The 21,251-nt window shown below is 39.4% G+C and overlaps 1 protein-coding gene across 6 annotated transcripts in view; it reads left to right on the top strand.

The window, feature by feature from the left end:
• Positions 1-21,251, top strand: part of KIF13A (kinesin family member 13A) — a 215,550-nt gene that overhangs the window by 97,482 nt on the left and 96,817 nt on the right. For all 6 annotated transcript variants that reach the window (XM_070456186.1, XM_070456188.1, XM_070456184.1 and 3 more), the window contains exons 3-4: positions 1,041-1,053; positions 16,637-16,697. In XM_070456186.1, coding sequence (XP_070312287.1) covers positions 1,041-1,053; positions 16,637-16,697 — 74 coding nt within the window. The remainder of the gene's footprint in view (positions 1-1,040; positions 1,054-16,636; positions 16,698-21,251) is intronic.

The raw sequence follows: 21,251 nt of genomic DNA, 5'->3' as shown, positions 1-21,251 counted from the left end.
GTTATTTATGTTTCTTCTGGCAATCTTGATTGCAGTTTGTGCCTCATCAATGAACACAGTGATGGAGAAAGGGCAGGGCACTGTGCTGTTCGTGCCTATACTTTTAGTTCCCATGCCCTCTGCCCTGGAAAATCCTTTTTTTAAAACATTCTCATGGTTCTATTCCCTATGAAGAAAGATTAAAGCCACAGAAAAGCCCCCCCCCCCATTTCTTTTTAATAATCATTTTGGAGTTTCTGAATCAATGTATTGGAGACTAGTTAAGAATAACCACGTCCAGAAGGTCAAGCCCCTGTGATAGGATTACATACCATATAAATCATAGTTCAGCTCCTTAACTTTGTACACAATCAAAACATTTACCAAGCAAGTTAGTCTAATGTTTTGTTACTTTGAAAACTATTTCCTTTTCAGAGATTTTACTGGATGCAGAGGTGGTTTTTTTTTTTTTAATACAAAATTGAATGATAAAAAAATACATGCGTGGTTGATGATAAGGATGCAATTTGCTTTTAAATTTATATTCAGGGTTGAAATATGTGAAAATTGTCATCTAAACAATGCTTTCTAAATGGGGGAGAAATCCCATATTGATTAGAGTATTTTTCAAAGGAAATATATATATATATATGCCAATTTAAAAAAAATTCAAATATGAAAATTGATTTTGAAGTATTTGACCACAAGCAATATGATTGCAGCGTATTTCTTTTTTTTTTTCTTCCTGATGCTCTTTTTTTGGCCATTTTATAATCATTAAAAATACCTTTGAATGACTGGATAGATTCTGTTAAGCCAAGGAAGAAACTTATTATGCCCACACTGTGTTTTTGAGCAAATATAAGAGTTTATTGCTTCAGGCAGTGGAGTAAATTTGGCTTCTGATCTTTGTGAAGTAGAGCATATATTAGATCATGTAATCAAGATGCTGAGTTTGCCTTGTTTTTTTTTTTCTTTCATTGCTTCCTTCTGATGTATCGCTGCTGTGTGGACAACCCTCTCTACTTCTGCTGCTGAAATTTTTTGTTTCCGTCATTCAGGAAACCTCCCAAGGTAAGCGCCGATACGGAATTTGGTATGCATGCTGGCCAAGTGTGCCAAAATTTTGAATTTCATCTGTCACAATGACCCCTCTGAAACACCTCTGCTTTTGAGAAGACAGCTGGGCATTCTAATGTAAAACTTAAACCATGAACAGTTAATGTTGGTAATGATATTAAATGTGAATGGTCCTCTTCATCTTATAAAGCACTTTCATACATTATTTCATCCTTGGAACTAATGCGTGGGTTTTCAGGACAAACCTATCTGACTGTTGTTTATATTTTGTTGATGATGACATGAGGCCCAGAGAGAGGAAATAATTTATAATAACAATAATTCACAGATAGGGTAATGGAGAGTGAAAGTGAAAATTGCTCAGTCATGTCTGACTCTTTGCCACCCCATGGACTATAGTCCATGGAATTCTCAGGCCAGAATACTGGAGTGGGTAGCCTTTCCCTTCTCCAAGGGAAATCTTCCCAACCCAGGGATCAAACCCAGGTCTCCTGCGTTGCAGGCAGATTCTTTACCAACTGAGCTATGAAGGAAGCCTTCATAGGGTAATGCAGAACTATATAATATCACCACCTAGAAAATGGGAAGACAGAAATGGTAACATCATGGTAGGTTGGTAACTGGGTTATTGACTGGACAGACCATCTTTTCTATGTCCTACTAAGAATCATTGATATCATCAGAAAAATTCTCCAAACTTTTAGAGTTTCAGCCATCTGCCAACTTCCTGTGCTCCTTTGGAGTTTCTAGCCCATTGCAAAGTCCACTAATTAGAGCTAGTCCCCGTGCTCCGGCCAGCCTTTGTTGACATGTGTGCCAGTGAGAAGCCTCAAAATTAAAGAGTAGGTAGAAAAAGAAGACAGTGAGAAGCAGGACATCATCTGAATGATCAACTCTTGAATGAATGAAGGCTGATTTTTATTACTGGTGAGTATTTTATTGGTTATCCAAGGGACACTTAGTACCAAAAGGAAGGAGAAATGCAATCAGCCTCTGACCAGTGATGCTGGTTGTAGCTTTGGTTTTTGAGATGGGATCAAGTCAGGTTACACCCACATATATTACATGGTCAGAATCTAAGACACATTGGGTAAGGAGAAGAAATCCAGGATAGATTAGACTTACTTATCTCTGGGATTATGAAGGAAAAATCTAACTTAGTTTTTGGAGTATTGAGACCTCCCTAAAATGCTAAATGTCATCCTTTATGTTTATTTAAGGCAGTATAGGAATTGTCCTTGGCGTTAAGAGTTCCAGCTCCAGTAAGGAAGCCGTGCATTGAACAAATAATATGAAATCTTTTAAGAAAGAGGCAGTGTATGATGTTTAGAAATAAAAGCACTCGCATCCTGGCCAAATCTGAGGGATTAGAAGGTTATTCCTGGGCAATCATTGATGTGCTCAGTCATTTCCGAGTCTTTTGTGACCCCATGGACTGTAGCTCTCCAGGCTCCTCTGTCATGGGATTTCCCAGGCAGGAATGCTGAAGTGGATTGCCATTTTCTACTCCAGGGGATTTTTCCGACCCAGGGATTGAACCCGCGTTGACTGGCGGGTGCTTTACCACTAGCACCGCATGGGAAGCCCCTATTGATATGGAAATGTGTAACCAAAAATGTCTCTGCTACTCAGAAAGATGTGAGCTCCCCTTAAGTAGCTCTTTCTTCCCTTGCTGTTGGTTCCTAAAGGTTTCAGAACAGACAGCCAACCTTGTGATGTATTTAATTCTCTCCCTACAGAAAAAGGCACTAAAATCCTGAGCAGTTCCGCATAGGGTTACTTAATGAAGGAGAAGCAGTAAAATGAAAAAGAGGCACAAAACCACATTTTAAAAAAATCACTAATTGTTTTATATACAGAAATGTTCTGGTTACTTTCTACCTGGTATATAATAGTTTCGTGGTTTCACTAGGTATCCCATTAATAGTTCCTATGAAGTGTCATGAAATTTCCAAGGTAAAATGAATGACATTAAATATAAATATACATATATACATGCGCACACCTATGTGTGACTGTGTGTGTGTGTGCCCGTGCGCGTGCATGCCGTAAGGCACATCTGGAAAGTATGAGATCATCTTAAATTCAAATAAATGACATAGCAAACTGAAATTTTTAAAAAAGATGCTAAGGTAGATAAGGTCTTTTCATGCAGAAACTATGAATATTGAAAGCAAATGGGAAACATATTTTTAATGATGACTATATAAGCATGAACTTTTATTTATTTCAGACAATGAGATTTTGACATGCATAATTAGTAAAAGCATCAGAGAAGACAAGTTGGTTTCATTTAACAAATATTCTGGGCAAGGGCCAAGTGCTGCATGAATCAGACCAGATCCTAGCATTCTAATGAGGTTGAAGTACAGAACATGTGCGTAATGTAATAGAAAATCAAGAGGAAACTATCTGTCAAACTCATAGGATAGAAAGTCCTGTTCTGACTTCTGCAAAACTGACAGCTAAGACCGGACAAAATATTAAAAACCTATACTTGAACCTTTACATGGCATCTACACAATGGCTGTTGAATGAATGAAGAATAAAAAGAAAAACCTGTTGTACCAGAAGGACACTTCACCAGTTTAGTAGAAAGAAGGTTCAAGTTTAGCTAAATCATGTGTTCCCTTCACTGGTGGACAGAACCACTTTGCTAAAGACTGAGCCAGAGAATAGGTGGGGAAACAATGGAAACAACAGACTTTATTTTGGGGGGTTCCAAAATCACTGCAGATGGTGGCTGCAGCCATGAAATTAAAAGATGCTTGCTCCTTGAAAGAAAAGATATGACCAACCTAGACAGCATATTAAAAAGCAGAGACATTACTTTGCCAACAAAGGTCCGTCTACTCAAAGCTATGGTTTTTTCCCATAGTCATGTTTGGATGTGAGAGTTGGACTATAAAGAAAGCTGAGTGTCAAAGAATTGATGCTTTTGAACTGTGGAGTTGAAGAAGACTCTTGAGAGTCCCTTGAACTACAAGGAGATCCACCCAGTCCATCCTAAAGGAAATCAGTCCTGAGTATTCGTTGGAAGAACTGATGCAGAAGCTGAAACTCCAATACTTTGGCCACGTGATGCAAAGAACTGACTCATTAGTAAAGACCCTGATGCTGGGAAAGATTGAGGGCAGGAGGAGAAGTGGGTGACAGAGGATGAGATGGTTGGATGGCATCACTGACTCAATGGACATGAGTTTGAGTAAACTCCGGGAGTTGGTGATGGACAGGGAGGCCTGGCGAGCTGCAGTCCATGGGGTCACACAGAGTCAGACACGACTGCGCGACTGAACTGAACTGAACTGAGCCAAACACTCTGTCCTAATTCCATTCTCAAGGAGACCCAAATGCCCGGCTGGGTCGTAATCCTGATCGTCTTCTGTGGCCTGTCCCCAGAGGGAAAGTGCCCATTGGACCTTACAAATCTCACCGGTAATTTGGATTCTCTTGTCATTATATTAATTTGTGTTTTCCTGAGGAATATCTGCCTTTTCCTGTAGTCTGTGTTTGGACAATTATTGAAATTATGCCTAATGATGTTGGTAAATAATAATCACCTCCCTATAGTATTTTCTGTTTCTATTATGCGTGAGGATTTTGCACATTTTATTTAAAAATATTCTAAGGTAGAGGTGCTGATTAGGAGAAAGGAGGGGCTGTCTCTTGGAATATTTGGTTGAGTTATCACTGTTCCTACCCAGCTGTTACACAGGAAAGAAGTCTCACAGTCTTTTTATCTGTCCTTGGAACTGTACTCTTAGAATGCTATGCTATTTTCATTGTTTCTATTAATAATAGCTATCTTTAATTCAGCACTTAAAATATGCCAGATCCACTTTAAATCCAAATTAAAATTTAATGCAAACTTGGATGCCTTCAGAGAAACAGGGGCAAAAGCAGTGGTTGCCAGGAGGAGTGAGAGGAGAGGAGAGATGAATAAATAGGTGAAGTACAGGATTTTTAGAGCAGTGAAACTATTTTGTATGATACTGTAAAGGTAGATATATGACATTATGCATTTATCAAAACTCATAGGACTATATAGCTCAAAAGGGTGAACCTTGACGTATGGAATTTAGTTGTTAATAATGTATTGATATTGGTTTATTGATTATAATAAATATAGCATAACTAATACAAGTTATTAGTAATAAACTGCTGAGAGGGTGTTTATGAAGAGGGGGTATATGGGAACTCTTTGCAATAGCTGATCAGTTTTTCTGTAAACCTAAAACTGCTTTAAAAAATAAAGTATTAATTATGAAAAAATAGATGTACTTCATATTCACAGAATAAAATAGAAAAAATTATGTGAAAAGCATTTGAGAAAGTTCAACACTTGTTTATGTTATAAACTTGCAGCAGGTTGTAGTAGACAGAAACCTCCTCAAGATGGTAATGGGCATGCATTAAACATATACAGCTGTCATCATATTTAACAGTAAAAGACTGAACACTTTCCATCCAAGATGCGAAATAGGTGAGGATTTAGCCACTTCTATTCAGCATTGACTGGACTTCTTAGCCAGTTTAATTAGGCAAGAAAGAGAAAAGAATTCAGATCGGAATGGAGGAAGCAAAAGCATCTTTATTTCTAGACAATAAGGTCATATATTTGATAAACATTTAAGAATCTCCAAATAAGCTTCTAGAACTTACAAGTGGCAGAGTGGCAAGAAAAAGGTCAAAATACAAATTGTACCTCTTTAAAATAGCGTGAGCAATTAGAAAATAAAAATTGACAGCAACCCAATAATTTACAGTAGATTCAAAAACATTAGATATTTAGGGATATACTTAGTTGAATATGCACAATACCTTTCTATTAGCATCTCAAATATAGATGACCATTGGATTGTAGGCAGATGTGCAAAGAGATGGAGAAAATATCAACTGTATTCAGAGAATGACATAGCATAGAGTTGGACTGCTGGTCCGTGGAAGGGAACCCTGGGTGACATATTTAGAAGGAAGTTGAGGAACTTCTCTGCTGGTCCACTGGTTAGGACTCTGAGCTTTCACTGCCAAGGGCATGATTTCAATCCCTGGTCAGGAAACTAAGATCCCTGGTCAGGGAACTAAGCTGCGTGACATGGCCAAAAAAAAAAAAAAAAGGAAGAGGTTGAAACCAAATCCTGCTGTGGAGGGCCTTGATACCAGGGTTGCCTCTTGATATATTCCGTGTCTCTGTTTTGAACAAAGCAGTGGCCTGATTCAAACTCCCTTTCAGGTTAATCTTAAAGCAGAGCATAAAATAAATTGGGTTTGGTCAGTGGGTGGGAGCAGGATGGAATGCAATAAAATGAGCCAGGAATGAGGTAGATTCATTACCTCTTTTTCAATAAAATGAGAGATAATGAGGGCCTGCATTGGTGCGGTGCCATGAGAGAAGAGGAAGGGAAGAATGATCAAAACATTGCAGAACTAAAGTGTCCAGGACTTGGATGCTGGTAGCATGTGGGAGAAGACAGTGCCCCAAGAGGAGGCAGAGATGAATCTGGAGTTTGCAGCTGAGAAACTGAAAATTCGGCAGGAACTGAAGAAGAAAGACCTGGTTTGGTGCAAGGCAACGTGAAAGAGTTTAGTTTTAGAGTGAATTGAATTAGAAATGATGACAAAGCATCTGATGGGGACGCCTCGCAGGTAATACACGGTTTGTAGTCTGCCCTACAAAGGTCAGGTACATCCTGATGGGAAGGAGATAGGAGGTAAAGCAAGAGGTATTGATTATGTTGTCAAAGAAGAAAGGATTAAGTGGGATGGAAGACGTGGGAGAATAGGGGTGAGCAGGCCCCGTCCTGTTTTCGGGAATGGATGGGGAAGAGCCAGTGAAAACGCAGAAGAGAAACCAGGTGCCCTTATGGTGCTGCTTCTCGTGGGGACTCTCAGGACGCTTAACTCGTTCTCGCCGAATTGTGTTTCTTTTGTTCTTCAAAGTTATTTTCTCTAGTGTTGTATTAGGACAAGGAGAAAACATTCTTCTGGTTGAACTTGAGAGTAAGATTGAACATTTTTTTATATTGCACGTGCATGTACAGTAGAAAGAGAAATTTCCACAAATGTATCCTTGTGTAAATTGTTTGGTACTATTTATTTGGATTTTCTTTTTGGTGTTACATTTTGTAAATTTGTACTCCAGAGTAGAGAAACATTTATTTCGGCCTGGGCCTAGGGCATACCATTTAATCCTTTCACCAGTAGCATATCATGCAATGTTTATTGGAGCGTGTTCTACTTCCCTTAAAAAGAAAAATAAGCTTTTAGACAAACATAGAGACACCTGATTTATGCCTCCTCATTAGTTTAAAATAAAGAGCCTTTGTCTCAGAATTTTCGGAGTTGGAATAGGTGTGTTTTTCCTTATTGTGTGTGTGTGAAGATCTCTGTCTAAATATGTGTTATGCACGCTCTATTGATGGAAACCAGGAAAATGTCCCAGTCAAAGGAGCTTTGCCTTTAGAATCCCAGTTCCAGGTCTCCCTGATGACCCTCCGAATGTCAGGCATGTTCTAGGACACTTCGCTATTCATGCTTCTGTCATCTCTGGCACAAGTATCTTACTTTCCCAGGGAGCTATACTGAAACACATGCAGAGAAAAACAAATGAATTCTTCCTCCTTTTTCTGTTTTCTTCTTCGCCCTTCAGTATTTATTGAGAACTATCCATGTGCCAAGTGAGCACTTTGGAGCTGGAAGAAATTTCTGAACTGAGACCATTCAGTCTGAGACTAAGGAGATGGAGGCTTAAGGAGTGAATCGGCCCAGACCATTCAGTGAGAGAGCTTTGGGCTACAATTCTAGGCCTTCTGATTGCTGCTACTGTCTATTACACCGTGTGCTTGTAAAATGGTTTTTCTGTTTTTTGGGTTTTATGGAGTAAAAAAGCAGGAAAGAGTAAGAAGGAAGAGTCTGAAGCAAAAGTAAATATCTGCAAGATCACTTTGTTTACAATCACATTCTTCTTTACGCCATTTGCTCATTTTTAAAGCCATGGTCATCATTTTAAGATCTCCATAAGTTAGGTTAAGAATCATTTGAACAATTTGATCTTGTTAATTAAACTCACTTTGAAGTGAAAGCCTTAGTAGCTCAGTTGTGTCTGACTCTGGGTGACCCCATGGACTATATCCCGCCAGACTTCTCTGTCCATGGGATTCTCCAGGCAAGAATAGTGAAGTGGATTGCCATGCCCTTCTCCAGGGGATCTTCCTGTTTTTTATTTACAAGCCCTGTTTGGAACTATTGACCTTAAGGATGTTTAATCCCTCTTCTAGTTGCATAAGTTTGTTGGTAAAATCTTGAACAGGAGAAAATGACAGCATAACAAAATAAAATTGTCACTTTTTGGAGGCAGTATTCTTTAAAGGATCATCCTGCCGTACCAAAACACCTGACTTTACAAAAAAAAAAAAAGGCTCAGAAATAAGGAGGGAGAAATCACTCTATATAGCTTATGCTATCTGAAGTGCAGTTTCATTCAGACTCATTTTACAGTCTGTGACCACCATCATTTTCATCATTCACTTTGTGCATTTCTGAAAACTGAGTGGTGGCCTGGAATGAGATGAGTTCTAGACATGTTCTGGCCAACAGCAGCCACTTAGCCACACATAGCATTTGAACATGTGCTATGTGACTGGTCAAAACTGAGATTTTTGTGAGTGTAAAAATACACACCAGACATCAAAGACTTGGTATGAGGAAAAAAGTAAATATTTTAAAAAGCATATTAGGTTAAATGAGAACGTTATTTAAATTGTTTTATCTCTTGACTTTTGAGTGTGCCTACAGATGCAATTTGAATTACATTTGTAGCTTGGATCATGTTTCTGTTTCAGACCAAACATATAGCTGAATATGGATCTTCTTTTTAGCATCCATCCTGAGGTTTTTGCTCAGTTTCTCTTACCCTGTTAAATGCAGCCACTCTACCGTCACCCCTTACATTTCTGCCTTTGTATCTGAGCCCATGAGTGTTGCAGCTGCGTGAATTGAATGGCAGAAAGGCGGCATAGCCCTACCACTCTGCATTTTTTCCTAGGAGGCATTTTTACTTTATTCATTCAAGTGTCATTTATTAGATGACTATAATTGAGAACGTTTGCAAAAAGTACAGTCTGAAGAATTTGTGGGGCTCAAGAGGCAACTTAACTAGTGGTTCCTGCTCTCTGGAACTCACAGTATGGTGAGGAAGGTTAAACATGTATAGCACTGTAAGTGGTGGAAAACAGATCATGCTAAACATCATCATTTCGACAGGACAGGAAGGTAGGGCTGTAATTCTTTTTGGTCTGGTTCGGTTCTCTAACAATGTGTCGTGAGCACATTTGGCACACCACGTCTCTCGTGGTCATCATACTCTTTCCAATGAACAGAGCTGAAAAGTAACCACCCACAGGACATGGGTTCGCCGATATTTATAAAACCGGAGAAATGGGGTTTATGGAGAGATCTCAGGTGCAGTTCCAGAGTCGACAGCAGGCAGGACAAGCTGTGAGCAGCAAGCAGCTCAGTCCGCAGACGTGAACAGTGGGTGAATTGTACCCGGAGAGGAGGGTGGCAGGGCCGTGTGAGCACAGAGACACACTCCTTCGTGCAAAGCCCAGCCAGCCCACTTAGAGTGGACATTTTCCTCCCCCATGGGAAGCCCTTTTCATTCTGGACTTGGGGGCCAGGAAGTACACAGTGAGTCTTGTGTTGATCCTTTTGACGAGGAACTCGGTGAACTGTAGCAGCTCTCTTCTCGTGGCCGTATGAACCTTCTTTGCCTTTTCATTTTTCTTTCTTTCTTTGACTGAGCAAATACAGAGCACCTATCTACTGAGTCTGTGCCTGTAAGGATTAAAGCAGTGAATTAGCACAGGCCCTGGCCCAGGAAACCTCCAAGCTTGATGAGAAAGGAACACTCTTAGGATGGTGCTTGCTCCATGATAAACACTCTGTAAATGGAAACTCTGCTCTACTGTTAACTGGGAGAGGAGCCCGACAGTGTTGTTAACTGGGAGAGGAGCCCATCCGTAGAGACTGTCAGAACGGATAGCAGTAGCTGCCATAGACTGAGTTTTACTGTGCACCATGCATTGTATTGGTGGACACTTTGCTTAAATGCCCACAGCCCTCATTTAATATAAAACGTGTGATTACTTCGGTAGGCTGTGTATTCGAGAAGTGAGGCTATTGACTGAAAGAGCACAGAGGAGGGAAGTCGAGGACCCACTGGAGGAGGTGACCTTTGGGCAGGTCTTGAAGAATGGCCAGGGGGCGAAGAGAGGCTAAGAGTTGTCAGAGGGGAGATTTTCTTAAGACTTCCACATTTTCTCTTCTCCCTTTTTCCCCTGGACTTCCCATGGTGCTCATCCACCCAGAAGATTTCTTGGTCATTGGTGGAAGCTCTCAGAGCTGGAGAGATGCCTGACTCTTGACATAATCTGTAAGTGAATAGGGGAACTTGCTCCTGTCTTTTGGGGAAGGAGTGGGAATCCAGTAAACACACAGATCATGTCTGTATGGAGACATTGGTCTTGTCACTTTCACAGTCGAGTGGGAAACAGCCTTTGACCAAGTACTGTTGGGTAATCTACTACCCTACTCACCAGTGTGGGCTGTTTTATTTAAGTAGCCGTTATGTGTGATAACACAGATTTACAAGATCGTTTTTAGGTGAATAGTCATTCACTGTGAAGTTGCTGTAACAAGTAAATTCTCAGAGTATTTTTGTTTAGTGGAATTATGGGCAATAAAATCATTAGGAAAACCAAGGTCTTGACCTCTCAGAATTAATAATGTAGAAGAACAAAGGGACTCTCTTATACATGCTAACACATCCAGTCTGGCCAGAGAGGTATGAAATTCAGAGTAAGAAGAAGTAGTATCCTTAAGAAAGGTTTCATAAGGGAGTGACATTTGAGATGATGCTAAAATAATTTAATAAGGAGAAATTAGAAAGGGAGTATGCTTTGATGCATTTTGCAGAAACTCTGATATGTATGTTTGGAGGTGCTTCTTTGCCTAAAATTAAATTATCTTGAGAAAAGTATTGGGTTAATCACTTTCTGCCTGGAGAGGAGTTGAAAGGTACAAAGATGATTTTTGGGGGGAAAAAAAGTGCTTTTTAATTTTCAAGAATAATTCTTTTGTTTTGTCTTTGTAACTAGACCAAAAGCGACTAGAGGACAGAAACACATGCCTAATGTGTATTTGAGTTCCTTGAAGTGCCTCAAACTGAGAGCAGTGGCAACTAGGCATTACTTGAATGCTTTCTGGATGAACTATTTTATAATTAGAGAACATATTAGTGAAAGTGTGCAAGTAGAAAGAGATATGCAGTTGAAAGTACCTTTATGTTTGGTATTTATGGATCAGAAAAATGATTACAGATCACATTTCTTAGAACCCTGATGTCCTCTGTTTCTTCAAGGAACATAAAAGATGCTTTTTTTCTTTTTTTAAAATGGCAACTTGAATTTTGCTGACATGCCAATGAAATGAGCCTTTTCGATAAGAGTGGGGTTTTTCTGTGGTGCGTCCTGTCTCTGCATCCTAAGGCACGTTTGCCTCAGAGTGTGTGTCACCCAACACATCTGCCTTATTGAAAACAGCTTGTGATCACTTTACAGGATGCTCAGTGGTTCACAGAGATGCAAAGAGAACATTTTTAGAAGTGTGTTGAAGGTGAGACCAATGTGTCCAACAAGCTTCAGGAATTAAATACTGGTCTGAGTTTTACAAGCTGAAACTTAGAGGAGGGCGTGGGATTCCAAGCAGGTGGAGTCACATTTCATTGAAAACAGTGAAGACAGTGGTTTTCAGATTTTGAAAACAACTGGGGAGCATCTGTACTTTTGGTTCTTTTTCTAGTTGAAGGCTCTTGGAAAATGTGGGTTGCTTTGCAAAAAAAGTTCACAATGTTGATTGGCATTGGTGAAATATGAAAATTATACTTGCTTTCCAGATTTGATTTTTTGTGGGGGCGGTCAGTTGTATACATTAAAAAGTCCCCCATCTCCTATATTCAAAATGCCAGTGACTTCATAATGAATAGGTAAAACAAACATTTAGGAATTCTAATAAAATTAGAAGTCTTGAATAAATATATTTCTCTAGTATAATGTGCTGGCTTCGAAAAAAATGATTTCCTTTTTATTTGAAGTGGTTAGTTTCCAAAGAATAACTCTCATGAAAATAGTTATCTCTTTTGAAATGTCAATGATTTTTTTTGAACTTTTTATTTTGTCCTGGGGTATAATTGATTAACAACGTTGTTAGTTTCAGGGGAACAGTGAAGGGACTCAGCCATACATGCTTATCTATCCATTCTCCTCTAAACCCCTCTCCCATCCAGCTGCCACATAACATTGAGCTATACAGTAGGATCTTGTTGGTTATCCACTTTAAATATAGCAGTATATACATGACCTTCCCAAACTCCCTAACTATCCCTTCCCATTGGCAACTGGAAATGTCAATGATTTTTGTATTAGAAAATCAAAATTTCTTTAAAACCTAAGAAAACCATGTCCTCTTTTGTTACAAACCTTTGTGATTAAGTTAAATAATTAACTTTTTTTTTTTTAGCCAGGAAAAGAAAGATAATTGTTTGTGAACACTAGTTTATTTATAGTACTAACAAGATTGCAGGGGAAATAATCATGCTACCTAAGATAAATTATTTTAAACTTTGGCACACTGTTTTCATAAGTCATACCAAATAATTATTCTCACAACAAATAATTATACTTGATGTGGTCGTACTAGTTTATGCTCGTGAACCCTGGAATGATGGTGCCAGAGAGGACTCATCTAGTGACCAAATCGGTATTTGGCCATTGAAGGCAACAAGTTCCCTGAAAACCTGCATCTGAAAGTAATGAAACATCTAAAAATCTTTCAGTTTGAACTTCTACTTTTTCCTAACAGTTCCTCATGTCCATTCCATGTTCTTGTCTGCATTTCCACTTCTCCTGGTCTTATGTTTGTTTATTGAGAAAATATCACGTACAGTGCCTGCTCTGTATGAGATATTACCCAGACACTAGCATAAGACAAAGCCCCTGCCCCCAACAGGTTGGCCTTGAAGTGGAGCTGAGACCCACACAAGAGCTAAGCCATGAAACAAGACCACATGTGAACTAGTGCCATGGGAGGTGTAGAGTGCTATGGAATTTCATAGACGGAGTGGCGGGGAGTCACTGGCAGCCTTTGTTAAAGAAAAAAAATGACAGCAGAAATCTTTCCAGTTGCTTTGAGTTTTTAGGGGAATCCTTCAGATTTCTGGGCTTAACTTTCTTATGATAAGTGTTGAGTAAAATCATAACCCGTACTCCATGACTGGCTTGAGGCATGCCCATTCTAAAATGCTTGTGATCGCAGGTTTTAAAATTTGAGACATAATTCAGTCCAGGGAGAGGCCAGTATTTGGCAGGCAAAGAATGAGTATGTCTGCCAGTACTATCAGAGCCCTTTGAAAAAAACGTTTTTTAACATTTGTCTGAATTTGGGAGTGGGGGCAAGTGCCTAAAATGAAAATTTTATCTTCCTTTTTATGATCAAAACCAACTTTAGACTATTAACTAGTTTGTTAGAAATAAAAGTTGGCACAGAATTTGAAATGATTCTTATTAAGGGTAGACCCCTGGTTTGGGAGTGGATTTTATTTTATTTCAAGTGACATTACTGTGAATATAGATCTATAGCTGTCTAATCTTGTATGCAGAATAGCAAACTGTTATCAGTAAGTTTCTGGTAGGTATGAAAAATTAACATACAGGAGATAAATTATGATTTCACTGTATGTAGCAACTACTAAGAGGAATTCATTGGTGTCTAGAGGGAAACAGTACCTAAAAATTGGAAAGGAGCCTCTGTTGGCCGTTTAAAGTCAGGAGAGTTGACTTAAGTCAAAAGGAAAGGAAAATACCCTGGAATTGAAAGTTAAGTGTTATAAAGATGCCATCAAAGGGAGGTTGTGGAATCTCCTTTTCTGGAAATGTTTAAAAACAACACAGATCTTCATCTCTCAGGAGAAATGTTGAAATTCTGTCCTGCCTTGAGGCAGGAAGATTAACTGGATTATGCCTGTGTGGTCTCTCAAGTCTTTGGAAGAGCCCTAGAATGCAGTAAATATTTCACACTCTTTTGGCTGGAACTGTTGTTTCATAGCTGTTCATTTTAACCTTGGTTATTATGAGACCAGAGTGAGTGTTTGTATACATAACAAAATTGAATTTGGATTTGAGGTTGATGATATAAGTTGTGTGTGGACCTGAATCCATTTAAAAGCACTGAAGTACAGATGGTGCTGAAACTATTCAGAGTGTAACTTAGTCTTTTGATGATGTGAAATGTACCAAGGTCTTAATGCCAGTTATCATTTAATAAATAATTATAAAGCAACTACTGTGGACACTGCATGATACAAATAAGAATTAGGTATCGTCCCTGCTTTCAAGGACTTTGTTTAGCAGTGGAGGTAAAACCTATGCACAGATCATACACATGGTAAGTGAAAAAATAATTGGTAGGAGTCACAAAAATAGGATTTAACAGTGTTGTGAGAGTGCAGAGAAGAGAAAGCTAATCCCTTTGGGTTTAACCAAAGAATGCTTCCTGAACGAAAAATATATTGGCATGGGCCTTAAGGAGTATGAAGCATTTTGAAGGGTGGAAACGAAGCAAACGACAGGGGTGGAATTATACCTAGTAACTCCGAGGTACGGACAAGTTCAGCTGAAGCATGTGGCTGTTGGGAGGCTTAGGCTGGAACATTCCCTTAGGGCCAGTTTCTAGGATCAGGTCAGAGTGTTTGTTTCTTGCGTGCCCAGTGTTTACAATCCCTTGGAAATGATTAAACCTTCAAGAGTCTCTGTCCACAGGAGGATTGCATTTTACTATTGGGGTTGCATGGAGGAGCGGCGAAGGCTGGGACAAGGAGCCAAGAAAATAGCTGCTGAGTCACCTGCGTCAGTTAGCTTGAGGAGTAGGAGGGTGATGCTGAGAAACACTAGCTTCAGGGCACGTTAATGGGTGTTACTCAAGAAAGGGTCCCTGGGCTTCCCAGGTGGCTCAGTGGTAAAGAATCTGCCTGGGAGACACAGGTTCCATCCTTAGATCAGGAAGATCCTCTGGAGAAGGCAATGGCAACCCACTCCAGTACTCTTGCCTGGGAAATCCCATGGACAGAGGAGCCTGGCAGGCTATAGGCCATGGGGTCACAAAGAGTCGGACGTGACTTAGCGACTAAACAACAAGAAAGGGCCTCCTCATCAAAAGAAACTGGAGAAATAAAGTGACACAACCAAATGGGTTTATGTATGGATACCAAGGGGGAGAATTGGGAGATCGGGATTGATATTTAATACATATACACTGTCGATACTATCTGAAAAATAGATAACTAATGAGAACATACTGTATCGAACAGGAAATTCTATCTAATGTGCTGTGGTGACCTGGATGGGAAGGATAGTCCAGAAGGGAGGGGATATATGTCCCTCCCCATATATCCCCTTTTATATCCCCATATATGTCTCCATGGCTGATTAATTTTGCTGTACAGTAGAAACGCAACTTGGTAAAGCAACTATACTCCAATAAAAATGAATTTTTAAAAAATGGATTTATTTGCTGAAGACTTTCAGCACCTTTAATGTTGAGAATTGCATAGAAAATCTTAAACAGGGTAAAATATGTACCATTTCCAACATGGTGTAATCTTTATTTCATGGACTGTCTCATGAAACTGCTGTTCCTTGGTGCATACTGTGGGGAGCGTTGCCCTGTACATGTGGTAAAGATGGCTGGAACATGAGTGGTGGTCATATGCATGGAAAACAGTGATTAGATGTGTGTCCTTATGGAGCAGGGAAGCCTGGAGTGCTACAGTCCATAGGGTCGCAAAGAGTTGGACACGACTGAGCGACTGAACTGAACTGAACTGATAGGGTAGCATCAACTATTCCTAGCGCATAGTAGGCATTCAGTAACTATACAGAAAGCTAAAGCATGCAAGAGTGAATTGATACATTAACAATACTTGGCCCAGGATTGGGAATCTGAGATTTCTGGAAATGTGGAAAGTTTTGACAAACCTTTAGCTATGCTAGAAATGATAAGGTCATGGAAAGTTAGATGGGACTGATTTCAGTGAAAGTTGATCACTTTAGTGTTTCTTGTGAAGCCATGGAACACCCACCATGGAAGGTCTGCCTGGTCCACCGTTTCAGCATCTGCTGAAACTGCAGACTTGGGAGACAAGCCATTGTCTTTTCTCACCAAGTGTATAATTTAAAATATTTTGGCTAAGAAGTCTGCTTGTTTGAATGTGAAGTAAGTAGCAATTTTCATATACAATTTAGTCTAATACAAGAAAATAACCTTGTATTTCTTGTAATACAAGAAAATAGCCAATTTAGTCTGAAAGAAACTTCAGGGTTAATAAAGCGTCAGACTTCTGGTTTTTGTTTTTTCTTTTAAATCAGACAGAAGCAGGCATCCTCACCGGTGAATTTTTTTTCAGTCTGATTTACTCATGGAAGTTAATCAGTTTTTAAGTTTAATATTCTGTTCTTTCATCCAGGTATTTGCATTTGATTATTGCTTTTGGTCCATGGATGAATCTAACACTACAAAATATGCTGGTAAGTTGATTGTCTCTCTGTACTTAATGTTGGGCCTCTGGCCTCTTCTACCGTTACGTCTGTTTTCTTTAATTATTCTGGAGTTCTGTTTTTTCCATAAAATTTGCACTCATTCTTTCCAATTCTAGCATGTGGGCTTTGAATCCAGTAAGATTTGGTTTTAGGATCTGGCTCAGCCACGTACTTGCTAAGAAACTGAAGACAGGTTCCCCCTCCCTGCCCCCAGCTCCTTAAGCTTCAGATTCTTCACCTGTAAAGGGGATATGAAGTGTCTTTAGAGATGTTCCAAGGATTAGAGATAACAGGGAACCACCTCAAGCTGTCTTGTGGTTACCACACAAAGAGGAGGTTGAATGTGTCCTGTCTTCCCTCATCTCTGACTTGTAGAGGATGCTCTGCTCATTTAAACAAGCAAAGCACAGATGCCATTGGTTTACAGGACCCTCTCACGTCCTGAGTGTTCTAGAGTAGTCAGTGGTGATGTGAACTAAAGGTCTTCTTTCTTCAGGGAAACATGGCCTCCTGGCCCCACGTTTTGCTACTGTTCCTTCCTTTTGAGGCATTTTATCCCTACTTCATTAAATACAAATGACTGCTATTAATAATTTTATTATTTGTGATCACAGGTGAATCTTCACCTTTCCTAAGAGTTAAAATAAGCTCAAGAGGGAAGCACTTGTTTTAGTGGAGGAGGTCTTCATTCCTTTCCTTCTGACTGTGACCCCTTTTCTTAAATACATCGTCTTAATGAGTATTTTCTACTTAAGAGAATCTCAGCTGGGACTTCCCTGGTGGTCCAGTGGCTAAGACTCCAAGCTCCCAATGCAGGGGGCCCAGGTTCCATCCCTCATCAGGAAACTAGATCCCACATGCCGTAACTAAGAGTCCACATGACTGACTAAGACCTGTTGCAGCTAAATAAATACATACATACATAAATATTCAAAAAAAAGAATCTCAGTTGAATGACTTTTCCATTTACTGAACGAAAGGGCAAGAGGATAATGGAGAGGCTGTAGATGTTAAAAGATTAGAAGGCAAAGGAAGTCATCTGCTTGTAGGAAATTTTGTTTCTAGATAACCTTTTCCTTGCCACGTAAAGAAAATTTGCTGAGAAATGATTTGATATATAGCTTTTTCAAAAGTTAATCTTGAAGTTGGAAAATTCCTTCCGGGGCTCACATTGGGTAAATAAGCCTTCTTTCCAAACATCATTCCTGCAACTTCAGCAGTGTATTTTATTAATGTGAGTAAATAATTTTTAATGTTGGCTGTAATTAATTTGTCTTTTTATTAGTCCTTTGGGATGCTCGATAATATATTCTATGGACTGCCTTGACTGTTAGCACTGTGTGTACTTTCATTCTGGATGTGTGCTTTTGGATTTAAATAAGACACTTCATACTGTGACAGAAATAAATGAGGACAAATGCTATGGCTATACAAAGCACAGTCTCTGATTCTGTTCAATGGATATTATTCAGGATGTAGTCAGATATAGCTCCCTGGATTAAAACTCTTAATGAAATTCTCGAATGCTTTAGAGGACTCCTCATCACTTATAGATAAAATCTATACTCCTTGGATGACATTTAAGGTCCTTTATTATTAATATATAACCCCGTCTACCTTCCCTACCCACTGCTCCCTGTCTCCCTACCGTCCATTCTGTGCCCCAGCCCGGTGTGATTGTTTGTTCTTCTTATTTAACCCAGGAAGCCAGAAAGATTCAGAATAGTTCCTTAAATATTCATCAAACCCCTACTGTGTGTGCAACCAAGGAAGCCCTTGAGAAATTAAAACCTAAGCTGGAAAGCAAAAGAATGCAAACAAATAGCAGTAAGCATTTGGAGATAATATTTAACCTCAAAATTTTACAGGTTGTAAGTACTATAGAAAACCCAAAGAGAGGCAAAACCTGAGAAGACTGAAGTTGCCTGGGAAGAAATCATAGAGGAAGTGTGGGACTGTAACTGGACGTAAAAGTTTCGCATAGATTTAACCAAAGGGCAGTGTGGCAGGCAGGCTTCCCAGGTGGCTGAGTAGTAAAGAATCCACCTGCCAGTGCAGGAGATGCAGGAGATGCGAGTTTGATCCCTCGGTGGGGAAGATCCCCCGGAGGAGGAAATGGCCACCCCACTCCAGTATTCTTGCCTGGAGAACTCTATGGACAGAGGAGGCTGGCAGGTTACAGTTCATGGGGTCACATAGAGTCGAACAGGACTGAGCACACACACAGTATGGAGGGCATCCCGACGAGAGGAAGCGTATGGTGTCAAGGAAAGCGTGTGGGCTCTGAAGTCCACTCTGGTTTAAGTCTCAGGAGGCTTGCTTTAATTCTCTCAGACAATTTAATCTTTCTGAGCTATAGTTTCTTTTCTGTAAAATGGGAAGCATGTCAATGATAGGACTTAGATGTTGTTATAAGGCTTTAGTAGGTACCTTCATGAGCTGACCAGTGGAAGGTGCCCGTAAATACTTCATTTGGCTTTTTCATAAGTGAGGGTGCAGAAGTGAAAGTGAGCATGGTGTGTAAAACTGGTCCAAGCAGAAGATGCATCTTATGGGGAATCAGTGAGAGACTTCCTTGTACATGTTGAATGAAGCCAGACAACAGGAAATTTTAAAAAGCTAGGCTAAGAACTGTAAAAAAAAAAAATAGAGGCTGTTGGAGTGATGTGGTTAGTAGAATATTTTAGGAAGATTGTTTTCCTTTCTTTTCCACATCTCTACAATCATGTCCTCCATTAACTGCCCATAGAGACCATCCTAGCATTCTGCAATGTATCACTCATACTTCTGAATGTAAATTTTTTTCCTACTGGAAATAACCTTATTAAGTACAGATGATAAAATTCAAATGTGAAATTCAAGATTTCTGTAGCTTTTCACTACATATAGTATGTTGATGAATATATAAAAAGATAAAAATGCTTTCTAAACATACTGATAGCCTAAACTTTACTAAATCTTTGCTTGCTTGATCACAGTAAATTCCAAGTTCCAATTAGCCTTAAACAGGATTTTCTTGATTGATAGAGTAGAATCTATTTACAAAGTGTGGGGTGAAAGTTTCTTATTCTTTAGACATTCCTGTTATTGTACAAATGCTGTGATCACCTCAGCAGTAAATTGTTGCTCACCACTCTCTCAGGTTTTTTGGCACTCATTGCAAATAATCTGCCCAGTAAATATATTGCTAATAGATTAGTTGAATGGTTTCTGTACTAATTTGATTTACTTTTTTAAATTCGATTTTTATTTTTAAAATTTATTTATTTTTAATTGGAAGATACTGCTTTACAGTGTCGTATTGGCTTCTGCCGTATAGTCAATTTTTATTTTATATTGAATTATAGTTTGATTTCTTTTCTCTTTAGTAAGGAAAAAAAACGTGATTCCTTCTTAATTGTGAATGGAAACATTAAGATAGAAACATTCATTCTCTGATCGGGTATAGAGGAAACGGAGAAGGGGAAGCACATAGTTCCTGAAACCGACCTATTTGTCAGGCTCAATAAAGAATGGCATCATTGATACTGAATCAGAGCTGTTGAGGCAGCTCTCAAAACTCGGGGGGCAGAGAGGAGGTGGGAGGGAGAGAGATGAGTGCCTGGACTGAAAGAGCAAAGGGAGGCTCTCAATTTCACGGGGTGTGTCAATGTTCAATTCTAAGTTATGTTTTATGTTACTATATTTATTAAAGGCTACTACAGCAAGCAGGAGCTTCCACTCTCAGGCTAATGTAGAAATCCATAATTCTGTAGTAGGTTTAAGGGCACAGCACTGTGTTGGGTGGAGCGGTGGAAGCATGTGGGTTTTTAGATCAAACTGCCTGGGTTCCAGTCCCGCCTCCAGCACCTTTTTATCTGTGTCAGGTCAGGCGAGTTCTGTTTCTTCTTAGGTTACGTAATTATATTAATCCTGCTCCCATAGGTTGAACTGAATGACCTGTTCATGTAAAGTACCTTAAACCATAGGAAAAGCTCACTTAATATTTATCATCATCTTTATCACTGTCTCGCTATAGCAGTAGTAAGGATAGTAGCATCAGTATCTTTGGAGAGAAAATGCGTTGTATGTGCTGGTACCTATGAGACCTGCTTTTGCCACAGACTGCTAAACTTTGGGAGTGTCTGTTTCTTCATCAGTAGAGGGAGGATCTGTGGCCTAGAATGGTCTCAGATCTCCTCCAGCTCTCGGATTAAACATGAATCAGACATTTTATGCTGGCCGCACAGCTGTTGCAGTGGACTTTTCAGAGGCAAATCAAAGGCTTGTTTGTTAAGCCGTTTGAATTGCATTGAATCATGCTTTGAGACATTGCACATTTTAATTATATTATTGCTTATTACTACCTTTTGGTTAGTGAGTCATAATAATGCTTGTCTGTGCATTGTTCTGAATCTTTAAGCAAAAACCTCTGTGACGGGGCTTAAAAAAAAAACAAGTAACCTGCAGAATTAGGCGTTCAAAACATGGCATTTCTACGTAAACCCATTTCTCCTCCCCTTCCCAAGCCCATAAATACATATACGTAAACATAGATCCACA

Source organism: Odocoileus virginianus, chromosome 27 (assembly GCF_023699985.2).
Source record: "Odocoileus virginianus isolate 20LAN1187 ecotype Illinois chromosome 27, Ovbor_1.2, whole genome shotgun sequence".
NCBI classification, from domain to species: domain Eukaryota; kingdom Metazoa; phylum Chordata; class Mammalia; order Artiodactyla; family Cervidae; genus Odocoileus; species Odocoileus virginianus.
Note: the sequence above shows the minus strand (reverse complement) of the source record. Positions and strands in the feature narration are given on the sequence as shown.